A 14,100-nucleotide genomic window follows, 5' to 3' on the forward strand; every position below is an offset into this window, starting at 1 on the left:
GTTCTGAGTGTGAGGTTTATCACATTGTGTCAAGAACCACTTTACTGTAAACAGGGAAGGGAAAACCCTTTCAAGAAGCCACATTTCAATTTTTTATTTAGGGCAAAGCAAGATAATTAAGGGGTTTCAGTGGTAACGATGGGTGGAAAGAAGACTGACTTGGCCACATGGAAGACTGATGAAGCTGATGATTTTATGGGGCTACAGATCTTTAAGGTTGAAATGAAAATGTTGTCATCCCTTACTCACCCTCATGTTGTTCCAAACCTGGACTCTTCTCAAAAGAGTTTTCTCTTTTCAATTCTTTCTTTCTTCTCAATTCTCAAAATAACTTATTTTGCGTTCTGCAGTCGGACAGGTTTGGAAAAACATGAGGAAGAGTAAATGATGAATTTTCATTTCATTTCATTTCATTAATGCCACAGAATTAACTCTACAAAATACAACATTTGTTTAGACAACTCTGTCTTCTTTCTTGATTCTCTTTCTTATCTTCTTTCCAAAAGTTTAAAAAACAGGAAAAACAAGGTGTGGCCTTTTCACCTTTATAAAAATCTTAACTAAAATGTAACAATCACTTTCTAAAAATGGGCCTACCTTCTACAGAAGTGACTTTACACCCAGTTCTAAACTAACCAACAGTAACATAACCAAATTGTTCAGAGTGTGACAAGTTTTTGTAACTTCAAATACAAGACTATACGATACTCGATACTTTTCTGGTCCAGGCAGCAGATTTCAATGGCATCTGAAATGTTACATTTGAAAGAAGATGTAGAGGAACAAAACGTTCAGTTGAACTGATATTGCTCTGCAGACTCAAGACTGCCTGCAAAGTGATGCTCCGTCTCTCTGGCATTCAAATAAAAACACATACACACCTTATTCTGTACGTGGCTTTATATGTGCGCACTTCATGATGGACAACAGGCAGACAGAGACCACCACTGGAACCATCAGCCAGGCTGACTGAAGCACAACATGGAATCGCCTCAATACATTGCTGAGTTTTAGCTGATCAGGAAACCACAACTGTTTCTCCATCTTTCATTATTCACTAAATTGTGTCAGAGCAGATGCAAAACATTAACGCTGATGCGAAAGGAACACCGAGTGCAAATATATTCGGATGTTTCTGTTGTGTTGCCTTCTCTTTTCTCGTTGTTTTCAAATTATGACTTCTCTCCGAACTCCGCCCCTTTCACCGCCCATACTCTTCTCCGTGGTAACCGTTATCACTGTTGCTGTAGTTACTGTTATTCACCGGAGAAAGAGATGGTGAGGATGAGAGTAAAGATGGAGAGAGGGGCACAAAGTCTTGGAGCTCCTCTCCCTCCAAGACACCGTCTGTTTCCATGGAAGCAGAAGGTCCGTTTGTGTTTACAGCAGAGGAGAAAAGAGGGGAAAACTCCTGTGACAGGAGGGATGTGTGAAGTCTCTCTTGTTCTACGAGGGGTGTTAGGTCTATGTCTGTAGAGGTGCCCAGAGCTGTGTCCGTATGAAGCCCCAGTGCGTTGGTGAGGACGCAGGAGTACGAACCTGCAGCTCCAGCCAAAGACTCAGGGACACTAGAGGAGGGACCAGGGATAGGGCTCAAAAGAGTACGGCTTCGTGCGTCCGCACCTGTCTGGGAGCCACGGTGGATATGGTGGCTGACAATGATGTTGTTGCCAAAGCTGCCCATGGAAGCCATTGTGGTGCTCTGCTCACGCTGGACAACCGCAGTCATGCCTCCCTCAGCCATTAGCCTTCGGATACGAGAAACATACTCTGTCTGACCTGAGAGAGAGAGAGTGAAGGAGAACTATTGAGTTCTTCAAGAAATACCAGTGTCCAACTTGCTTTCGGGGATCAATAAACTTTATTAGGGAGTAACAAAGTAATAAAGCTGGAAGTTGACAGCTTACAAAACACGAAGAGTTGCAGGGTGTGTTGTTGACAGCGAAATGTTTGGTGTTAGTGGAAGATTTATGTCTTGCCAGTGTCAGTGGAGATTTACAAACATAGAATGGTTTTCAAACAGCTGTTACAGTACAGGTTTACAGCCTGGACACATGTTGTATGGACCTAATTTAACAGGAAGGTGCAGTGCAATTCAAGCGCCACAATTGACTAAATTATTCATCAACAATGTCTGCAAACTCAATTCTTTGATCCTCATCTACTGTTTAGGCACTGTGGATAAAGTATAGTTAGTATGAGTATGAGAGTGTGTTTCAGATGTTTGCATCAGCATCAACAATCCTTTCAAGCTTTGGTTTCCTTCTTCATGGTTTAATTTCTGCACTGAAAGTTACAATTCTTGCATTCGTTTTCTGAATTGTGAGTGGACTGTGTACTCCACAAGTGACTTGTGCTGTGCAACAATGCACTAATGTACAATCTAAGGGGACTTTCACACTGGGCATGTTTGCTGCGGTCTGAATTGGGTCTGGTTTTTATAGATCCTATCGCACCTCAGTGGATTTGTGTTCATCTTGCGGCATCACAAATGTGCACAACACGCATGATAGAGAGAACAATGTGGGTTAATATGTTGTTTTTTATTTAATTAGTGATATTATGTGCAGCAAAATGAATAAACCTTGCGTCTATGCATGTTGCATTCTGCTGCTCTTTTGAGGAGACCCATGCGAGCCATTCATTTGCCGCATTGATTGCACTCACTCTACACGATTACACTGCACGCTCACACTCGCTCGTATCCAACGTAAATCATCACTGGCATGATCCCCTGCATGTGTTTGGTTGAACTAATGATGTTGTCATCAGCTAAAATGCATGTGCATGTTACTTTACATGCTGAACAAGTGCGGACCAGAGTTCAAATTGCTTTCAAATGAATGAAAATTGCTCAACAGTTCTATTGAACTGCCAGGGTGAAAGCACCCCAACATGTTAGTTACCAAGGTAAAAACAATTGTATTACCTAGGATGGCTTTGGTTTCTTTGTCCTAACCATAAACCATCCCTACAGTCAGAAGTCAATATTACTGTATGATGATTTAAATGTTGTTCGAGTTGGCCCTAAATCAAATTCTGGCAGGTTGATAACAGTTCCAGGACCAAAATCAATATTACATAGTTACTGTGTTCATCTGTGTGAAGTATGTGCTGGTTACCTGTGCTGGGTTCAGTGAGATCTGACCCTTCATCTTCCTGAGGTCGACTGTGGGGGGGCGTCTCTGGTACCACCTCAGACCCAGAATCCTCTGGGAGAGTCTCTAAATCCAGAGAGTCTGTGGATGATAAAGAATGATAATTTCAGAATTGAATAAGTTGCTTTTGAAACCCCCCATTTGATTTATTTGATTTTCAACATAAAAAGAAAACAAATGGGATGAATAAAAACAAACAAACAAACAAACAAACAAACAGATGATAAAAACTTGCACAGGTTAGTGGCAAAAGGAGAGAAAATAATATTACTGCTTTTTGTATTCACATTTTTCAGGGAGAGTGGTACTATGACTAAACTAATATTGTACTGTGCTTTCTTAAACCTCTGAATGCTTGCAAACGTTTGCTTTTGTGTTGGTTCTTTATTCTCACTCTTTATTCTCACACTGAATGAAGTGCCACTACAATAGTTTACATATTTTTATTATTACTGCTTTTTTATTGCTTGCTTATGTTTTACATTTTCACATCTGAATGAAAAACCATAAACAATCCAAATGTTATTATCAGATGAATGATTTGAGAAATAGAAATTTGACAAATAGAAGCATACAACAAAACATTGACAGTCAAGAATAATGGAGAGGAATTCTCTATCTCAGTTTTTTTCTGATACCTGCAGCAATACACCTACATCAGCTATAGGAAATAAAGTAAGCGAAAATGAGAAATCATGTGTGTTTATCTGTAAAAATGACGTTCCATGTTAAAATAACAGAAGTGACAAAAATGATTTCATAATTAGAAACTCCTTTTTTTAAGCCGTTTAAGCATTAATGGACTTATGACAAATACCGTCTGCTGTTTAAGCTTATCTCAGCTGGTAGGCTGATCGTCGTGATTTAAAGTGTCTTTAATATGATTGAATAGTCTCTCTTTTGCCAAACTGCACTCATGGTTCAGGGTCACTAATTTCCAATATGAATACTCATTGTGCTGCCTGTAAAATGCATCACATTGTGCAGACCATGCTCATGCTTGCCTATGTCAGTTTATCCCTCCCTGGACAACAGCTCTCCAAAAATACAGAACCTGCCCATCATCACCTCTGCCATCTGGACCCAACACAACCAAATTCTCTTAGATCACTGGTGACAAAGGCCACTAATGCCAGTCTGTCCTTGTTTGCCACCACACACGCTGAGCACAAAATGCAAAATAGAAAAACACAAAAAAGCAAAACACAACATTTCCATTATAAAAGTATATCAAATCTCATAAATAACATTTAATACAACAAATTTGATATTTTTATACTTTCAATCTATACTACAGGTCAAAAGTTTGGGTTTAGACTTTTTTTTTTTTGAAAGATATACTACTTTTATTCAGGAAGGATTCAATAAATTGATAAAAAAATATTTTTTGTGTTAAAAAAAGATTCAAAAGATTTCTATAAAAAAAAAAAAGCAGTTCTTTTGAACTTTGTATTCATAAAATAATCCTGACAAAAATGAAAACTGAAGCATGGATCAATAACCCCTTAGTAAAATATATTAAAATAGAAAGATTATTTTAATTTGTAATAATATTTCACAATATTACTTTTACAGCATTTTTGATCAAATAAATTCAGCCTTGGTGAGCATAAGATACTTCTTTCAAAAACATTAAAATATCTTTCAGACCCCAAACTTTTGAATGCTAGTATGCCTTCTAAAGATATCATAAGATTAGTCAGGATTATAGTATTCTATTGACAGCCATAGCTTAACGGTATATTTCGCTTCAGGTTTATACATCTAACATTACTCTAGTGGTGGGTAGAAAAAAGATTCAGTGAATCTTAAAAGAAAGCAAATATTTTTCAGACACACTAAGAAGAGTCGGACCAATGTACTGTTAATTTTTCACAGGTGTTTTATCCTTATTTTTTAGTTATGTTTCATTGTGTTGTGTATGATAGCTGAAGGAAATGTCAGTAAACTTAACTGAAATGGTACTGTTAATATTCTGCCAGGGCATTATCTGTTTTTTAGACATTTCTTTCTTACTGTGTGAAATTTTACACATAATAATATTGTTATTTCTTACAGTATCTGAATATTCCTTTAAAGCCAAAGAAAATGAATATATCTGAGCCAACCATTCACGATGACGTCATTCAGGAGACTCACAGATCTTTCAAAGCCCTGAATGCATCTCTGTGACTGAGCCAATGGCAACGGCGCAATTGGGTTTTGTTCATACCAGTACATACACATGTGCAGCATTATTATCACATCAGCATTTTTGTTCATACACAGCTAATGAACAAGCCATTATCAGGCCGCGTGAGAGAATTAAATGGCTCCATGTGGAGCATCTCCTCATGGGGTTTGTGCTGACTGAACAATGAAAAAGTAATCTCTCAGCAGTGACTGCACCCACAGGCTTCTGTGAGGAATACATTTTGCTGTTGAGTGAAGAGAGTCTTTGAGCTATATATTAATTATTTATCTAATACATAACATCTGTTATGCCTCCAAAATAGTGAGTGTGTGTGAGTTGAATGAGTAAGAGATAGAAAGAAACAATCATCCCTGTCTTTAAGAAGTAATTGGAACACTCTCGCATGCAGCTGTCCTGTTGGCCAGTTTGCAAAATGAACACCACTTGTACTGCTCAATCCTCACACAAACAAGCTTTCAGTGTCAGACAAAAAGTCCACCAATGTCAGAATGGAAATGTGAGGATTTGCTCTTCTGCGACCACAATGCTTCATGTGAATGTTGTGACAGACTGTACAGTAAATCCCCTTAAAGGTGCATGAGTCACTGGATATCAACAACACTAGCTATTCAAACACATGGAAATGAGCTGTTTTCTATAGTGATTCATGCATATTTTGTGTGTTTAAGAAAAGGGTTAAAGAACACTGAGAGAAAGGAAGGAGGAGACATTATGAAAACTCTCATGACCTTTGGCTGGTGTTCTGCCTATGACAGCTGAAGCTGATTCCTCTGTAAAGGAGAGTTAAGGTGTCTAAGTGTCATGAAGTGCTATAATAAGATTGGTTACTCTCTGTCTGTCTGTCTAAGCTCTGACCACTGAAGAATGATGAGATGCTTGGCAGTAAGAAAGTTTTTAATGCCAAATCAAACCTGAACACATGAAACAAAACCATGGCTTCACAAAAACTGAACACTTTCATTTAGTAGGATAATCCTAACGCCGTTCATGCACTAAACAACTTTCAAAATTGCTGTTCTTTTCACACTACACAACTGTCTGTCGTCATTGATGTCAGTTCCAGTCAAAACACATTTAACACTACAGGACTTGGGTTGCACACAGGTCTAGAAATTTAACGGCTAAATATCTCTCTGGCATCGGCAACACACTGGCGGTTCTCTCAGATTGCGTCTTTGATAATTCAAACATAGAGATCATCACTTATGTGAACGAGCACCGATTTGCCTCTGAATTTGGGCTTTTGTCAGCTATCTCCCCTAACTGTTGACGAGCGGACAATCAGGTCCAAAATTATGTTGTTTGTGAGTGGCTCCATTACAATGATCCGAGAGGATGAAACCCAAAATAGGCTCTACAGTATACCACACTAAAAATCTGAGAAAGGTTTGCATACCTAAATTAAGTGGAAACAAACTCCGGTCATTCACATGCTTTAATGCACGACACAACCCAGCTGACAAAAATGATTTAATTTGCTTTATGAGAGGTACATTCAGTAAGTGATAGTTTGATTCACCAATCCTAATATGTCCCAGTGGTCTTGATTTTTATACTTACATTTATCACTGTATCTATTAGCAGTTTTGTTTGTCCTTTGTTTTAGACTTTTTTATAAATATGTTATTCTGTCTAAGAATACATACATCAATAAACTGGACCTTGAGGTACTCTTGTCCTCGCTTTGTGGTTAATGAACAGCAAATTGATGCAGTTTGTTTCAATACTCTAAAAGGGACTGCTTGTTTGGACAATTCATTTGTCAACTCTGACTTATTTGGTTTGGATTGGTTCACTAGTTTTACTTAGATATTTTTATATAGTTTGTCTTGAGCATAGGAGTTAATTTAGAAAAGTTACTATGCTATAGTAGTACTATGTAATAGTAGTAGTAGTAACTTTTTGCAAGGCACAGCTTTTGGTGATCACAGGTCACATGATCTCAATATGGCAGCCCCCATGTTTGATAAAACTTTTCTAAGCCACTGATATGACTGCTGTCTCCATTTTGTAAGTAAGTGCACGTAATTTTTTTAACATTTTTGTCAAAAGAGCTATTCATAGTTTGATGTAAAACTTTTTAATGAGGGAAAAAAAGTTACTAATTACACCTTTAAAATACAATAATAAGAATGATATAATTAAAATAGTGTGACGGCCAGATATATAAATATATCACAACCAGGGATGCAACAAGCGATTCTTTTGAAAATTGTTTAATCTGTTGATTATTTCTGCGATTGATCGATTTATAACATGAAAATTCCCAAACCTATTCATTTTTATTTAAAAAAACAACATTTGAATCAATTTTTTTGATTCCACAACCTGCCCAATGCTGTCCTCCAAACAATGTGCAATATAAAGATTATGAAAACTTTGGTCATGCACCTTTCCTGCAGCAGCTCACTCTGTGTCCTCTGCTGTTTCTCCTCCTCCGCTAAATCTATTGTAATAAATAAAGCTCTAGGTTAAGCTATGATAATGTGAAGGTATGGGTGATACTGTCAGGCTGATTGGATTAGCATCTATGCATTTGAATGACACTGTTATACTGATGAGATCAGGGCTGGAGGAATTCCGGTAAGGAGCTGACTCCTGTACTTCATTTACATGCTTTGTTCAGAGTGTCTCCACCTCTATGTCCTCTATGTAAATCCCTCCCCCTTGAAATGTATATATACTACAGTGTCTACTGCCCTAGTCAGACTTGATGACTGCAGCTACCGACAGCTTGAGTTCTCAATAAAGAATCTCTCGCTTCTGAGTTTCCAACAGTTTTGGTGCCGTGACCCGGATAGAGCTCCTCACCTGAATCCACATTGAAACTTCAAGCTCAACAAAAATCTGACTGTGGTCCAGACTGAATCTTTCTGTACAACCAAGGGTTGGTGAGTGCCACTCTATCCAAACGAACCTTTAAGACCAGTACAAATGTGTTATCCTCTGTGTCGTCAGAGAAGGGTTAACAGACAGCTGTAGGGTTTGGTTAACTAAGTTATCCTCTAAAGTTTTCTTTTAGAGATGAAAGTTATCCTCTGTTCAGGCAGGGAAGATTAGCATTACGTGCTAATATTGGTTATCCTCTGTTTTTGGCAGGGAAGAATTGGTTTATCCTCTGCTTTACCAGGGAAGGTGATTTATCCTCTGTGTAGTCAGAGAAGATTCATCCTCTGTTCAACCAGAGAAGGTTAACAACAGCTACAGTGTGTTAACAGTAGTTTATCCTCTGCTTTGCCAGGGAAGTGTTTCATCCTCTGTATAGTCAGGGAATATGGTTTATCCTCTGTCTAATCAGGGAAGGTTGTTTAATGGAATAGTTTATCCTCTACTTTGCTTGAGAAGAAGGTTCATCCTCTGTTTAATCAGGAAAGTTTAACAACTGTTAAAAGTGTGTTTAGCAAATTGGTTCTCCTCTGCTTGCCAGGTTGAATACATTATGATGAGTATTCATAACTAGCTATCCTTTGCTTTGTCAGATAAGTTATTGGTTTATCCTCTGTTTTATCAGGGAAGTACCGTGTCAGGAAAACATCACAAAATGGTTAGAAGGAATGCTAGGCTGATTCCAACAACTGAAAAAGGTGGACTAACTATCCCTTTATGGACAGACAGTGAGTTCAAGTCATTGTTAGGAGAGCACATGGACTCCATAGTGACTGAGTCAGTCAGATTGGATTTGACAAAGAAATTTGGTGTTCACCCAGAAAAAGTATGGTCTATTGAAGAATGCAAGAAGGTGTTAGGTGCATGTATCAGGAAGAAAAACATAAAAGGCATTATCTGCTGCCACAGAGAATTTAGGTTATCCATTGCACAAGAACAAGCTCAGTGTATTGGTAAGTTAAGAGAACAGAACAAACAACTGCACACTCAAGTGTCCTGCCTCACGAAAAAGGTGGGCCATAGCAAGGCCTCAACCAAATGTGACTCAGAAGACCAACAGTCAGATGAAACTTATCCTGACTTACAGTCTTTCTATAGAATAGAGGACAATGTCAATGCTGGATTGATGAATAAAGATGTAAATGCAGTTGAAGTGTGTGGAGCAAGACAAAAGGCTCAGACAGAGTAGGGGAAAAGGGCTTAATACAGTTCCATCTGCAACCCCTATACTGCAGTTACAAGCAGTCAATACAACTTTAGGTCCTGAAGCCATAGAGAGACTTGCTGAGAGTTTGCCATCAGTGCATAGAAATTTTTCTGAGTTTAGGAGAGAGTTGTCCAGAAAGATGCGGCTCTATGATATGTCTCTAGCCGAAGTCACCCAGCTAATATCACAGATCTTGACTGAGTCAGAATTCAATGATTTTGAAAGTGCTGTAAACAATTCTGATTTTCAACATGCCAGAAAAGATTAATTGAAAGAGGGAGTTCTGAGAGTGTTAAAGAACATTGTTGGACCAAACGTGGACTGGTCAAAGATCACTAGTTGTGTACAGAAGAAGGATGAAACTGTTAGTGAGTACACTGAAAGATTTTGTCAGTCAGCTGCAGCATACAGTGGGATAGCTGACACTTCAGAGAAGGTGCTAGATGATAATGGTCCCCTAGATCGCACATGGTTTGATGGTCTTTTGTCAGAACATAGAAAGGCATTGCCTCTCTTAGACTTCACATGGTCCACCAGAACCCTGCAAAACAACTTGGAGAGGTTAGCTACTTGGGAAAGAGACACTGATGTCAAGGCAAGGGTAAAAATTGCAGCAACATCCTTTAAGGTCACCACAGAGAATCAACAGAAACGCAAATGTCCTAAGAGAGAGGGCAGTTGTTATTACTGTGGTAAGCATGGACATTGGAGAAAAGAGTGTAGGAAAAACAAAAAATAACTTTAGAGAAGTTAACAATGTTAATCAGCTTCTACTCAGTCTGCTTGCTACTCTGAAGCAGCCCCTCCCCTCGTCATTAATCTCGTGGGGCAGCTTGTTGAGTTGTTAACCATTTGGGCTGTGAGTGCTTAATTTCCCCAGTAACTTACAACAAAGATGAAAGAACAAAGATGAAAGAACAAAAGGAAAGTGACTGTTTCAGCCTTCCTTTGGGGGACACTTGTTAAGTAAATTCACAGCCTTAAATGTCATGCTACAGCACAGGCTTCATCAGTAATGGTGTTAGGTCAGACTATAAACGTAAAATGTCCTCATGCAGTGTCCACACTAATGAATCAAGCAAAAGTCACTTCTGTCACCTCCTCCTGTTGGGGAAATTGGTTAACTACCCTCACAGCCCCGAACATTGTTTTACAGCGTGCGCAAGTCACGAACCCATCCTCATGTGTGATGTCTGCAATGACTGAAGTTGTGTTAGAGGACGAAGGAGAAATGACTCACGATTGTGTTACGCTTACATACACACCTATGAGTGAAGTAAAATAAACTCCCATAGAGAATTCAGAATTTGAGTTGTTTGTTGATGGTTCAGCTCAAGTCATTGAAGGTAACAGACGAGCAGGTTATGCAGTGGTAGCTTCAGGTCGTCTTCCAGATCATTTTTCAGCTCAAGCTGCAGAACTAGTAGCCTTAACTAGAGCAGGCACACTAGCTTCAAAATCAGTTGCAAATATCTACACAGATTCCAGGTATGCTTTTGGGGTAATTCATGATTTTGGTGTCATTTGGCAAAGCAGACAGTTTCTAACTTCTACTGGATCCCCCATTAAGCATGCTGGATTAGTGAAAGATCTAATGTTTGCCATAAAACTTCCAAAGAAATTAGCGGTGATCAAAGTGAAAGCACATCTCACAACTAATACTACGGAAGCTAAAGGTAATGCTCTTGCTGATGTAGCGGTTAAACAGGCTTGTTCCTATGCAACTGTAAAAGTGTGTTCAGGTAGTACAGCACAGAAGACAATTCTGCCTCCTGAATCAATCATGGATCTGTACAAAGACATTCCTCTATATGAAGCATGGACATGGTTAGACAAAGGAGCCACCGTGGATTCATCTGGCTGCTGGACCAAAGGGGGAAAGTATGTTGCTCCCGAGTCACTGCTGCCATATTTGGCTCAACAAATACACAATTTGGGTCACAGTGGTCCAGCAACGATGAATTGTTCCACTCTGTTACAAGTTCTCAAATCAATGGTGAAATCCAAAATTCAGAAAGGTAGCCACCGAAACAGTCAAGAGATGCATTACATGTCAGAAATATAAAGATGTGCCAGCAGCAACTACAGCAGCAACACACCCCCAGCTCCACCAGGACCATTTCGTCACCTGCAAGTTGATTACATATCGTTGCCTCGTTGTAAAGGAAAAACTGAAGTTTTGGTAGTAATAGACACGTTCTTAAGATGGATAGAAACTTATCCAACAGGGCGTGCTACAGCTGCACATACTGCTAAATGTCTTGTCACTGATTTCATTCCCAGATGGGGATTACCAGATTGCATTCACTCAGATCAAGGTACACACTTCACAGGACAGGTAGTCAAGGAAGTGTCTAGAATGTTTAAGATTAAGTGGAATCTTCACTGCCCATATAGGCCACAAGCACCAGGACAGGTTGAACGATCGAACAGAGCAATCAAAACCAGGCTAAGCAAAATGCAACAGGAAGAAGTACCATGGGTCGAAGCGCTGCCAGCAGTACTGTGTAGTATGAGAGCGTCACCTAACAGATCAGTAGGACTGAGCCCTCATGAGATTATTACTGGACGCCCAATGCAGATGCCAGGTGTTATTGATCTTAGAAATGCTGATGTACACATTGCCTCAGATGCCCTGATCGCTAACTGTGAAAACCTCACAAAGGCAGTGCAGAGTGCCAAAGAGAGAGTTGAGTCTTGTTAGCAGACTCCACCAGAAGGTGGACACACAATCATCCCAGGTCAATGGGTCATGATAAAGTCATTCAGAAACAAGCCATTAGAGCCTAAGTGGCACGGACTACATCAAGTGATGTTGATTACAGCAGCTGCAGTATTGTGTCAGGGAAGGAAAACCTGGACTCATGTGTCACACTGTAAAGTTGTTCCCCCACCTACAGGGATAGGATAGGACACGGACCAGTGAGGAGCCCAGGGAAGAACCGAATGCAACAGGCTTCGGGGGCCAACCCTGCGGTGAAGACTTCCTCATAGGCCTTCCCCATCCACTAGTCCATCCTTACCTCACTGTTCTTTAGGTGTCGCAGGAATTAAGAAATAGAGAAAGAAGGAACAACAATAGCAGACTCAGAAAAGGATACAACCCTAGTGTTTGAACAAATACTGCTCTATCTGTCTTTTGTTTTCTTTCTTACTCTGTGCAGATACCACTTGATGGCTGTCCCGAGACCCATATGCACCGACCTCCTCACCTGCGTATAAAGCCACAACCTCTAGAAAACAACTAGACCCACTGCATTCCAGGACTCACTTGTGCACAAACATGGTGGTCAAGAACTCTTGGAGCAAGTCTTATGGTGTCATATAGGCCCTTGATCAAGTCAGAAGCTTATCGAATTCTGTACAGAAATTGGCCAATGATACGGCATTGGCCCTGGGTAACATCATGGACACTCTCACTTCGCACAAGATAATGATCTTACAGAACAGAGTGGCCTTAGATTACATTCTTGCAACGCAAGGGGGAGCCTGCACCATTATCGGCCCTGATTGCTGCACCGGGTTAATGGATCCAACAGAGAACTTGAAAAAAATCCAACAACACATTCTTTATCTTTCAGCAAAATTACACCAGATGACTGAAGATAATTCTTCATGGTTCGGAAACCTGTTAGGTAAACCCTGGCTGTGGATCAAGGAAATAGCAATTCTGTTGTTGCTTCTCCTACTGGCGTACTATCTATGCGTCCACAGTATCAAGTGTTTCATTCAACAAATGACTCACGCCCCTCACAAGAAAATGACAGTTCCAACCAGAAGAGACTATTACCCGTAAGAACTTCACGGACCCTAATTGCATGTTTGATTCTGTGTCAGCATGCAATTACAGAAAATCAACACAGAGCATGTGCTATGTGCCTGTAACGATCACATGTTACAAGAATTAACTTTTAAGTGTCTAAATTTGTATTTTGTGAGAGTTATTAGAACAAAGGGGAAATGTTGTATTACAAATTTATAAAATGTTACATCTAGGTTCCAATACAATAGTATATAAACTGAGAAAGTTCTGTACACTGTGTTTTACATTTTGAGGCATAGATGATGAGATTCAAAGAAGATTAAGTCAAGCAACCCAGGTGTCTGACATTAACCTTTTGTCTTTATGCACCTCCTGAACAGTGTCATTGTCCCAAGTTAAGCTATGATAATGTGAAGTTATGTGTGATACTGTCAGGCTGATTGGATTAGCATCTATGCATTTGAATGGCACTGTTATGCTGATGAGATCAGGGCTGGAGGAATTCCGGTAAGGAGCTGACTCCTGTACTTCATTTACATGCTTTGTTCAGAGTGTCTCCACCTCTATGTCCTCTATGTAGATCCCTCCCCCTTGAAATGTATATAAACTACAATGTCAACTGCCCTAGTCAGACTTGATAACTGCAGCTACCGACAGCTAGTGCTCTCATTAAAGAATCCTGCTGAAGAAAGAACCAAGTCTCCTGGTCTTCGCTTCTGAGTTTCCAACAGTGTAGAATTTAAGAGGTCCATATATACATAACCATTCCAATAAAAAAAAAATGTTTTATATACTTTTATTAAGCACACCAAGACACATTAAACTGATTAAAAGTGAAAGACATTATGTTAAGTGTCATACAAATATTAAGCAGCACAACTGTTTTCAACAT

General features: G+C 39.5%; 1 protein-coding gene across 2 annotated transcripts in view; it reads right to left on the minus strand.

The window, feature by feature from the left end:
- Positions 1-488: 488 nt before the first annotated feature.
- ambra1a (autophagy/beclin-1 regulator 1a) overlaps positions 489-14,100 on the minus strand; it is a 120,110-nt gene continuing 106,498 nt past the window's right edge. For both annotated transcript variants that reach the window (XM_084405256.1, XM_084405255.1), the window contains 2 exons: positions 3,123-3,239; positions 489-1,779 (listed from right to left, as the gene is read on the minus strand). In XM_084405256.1, coding sequence (XP_084261382.1) covers positions 1,202-1,779; positions 3,123-3,239 — 695 coding nt within the window. In that variant the 3' untranslated portion in view covers positions 489-1,201. The remainder of the gene's footprint in view (positions 1,780-3,122; positions 3,240-14,100) is intronic.

The sequence above is a fragment of the Rutilus rutilus genome, assembly GCF_951802725.1.
Source record: "Rutilus rutilus genome assembly, chromosome: 3".
Lineage (NCBI taxonomy): Eukaryota > Metazoa > Chordata > Actinopteri > Cypriniformes > Leuciscidae > Rutilus > Rutilus rutilus.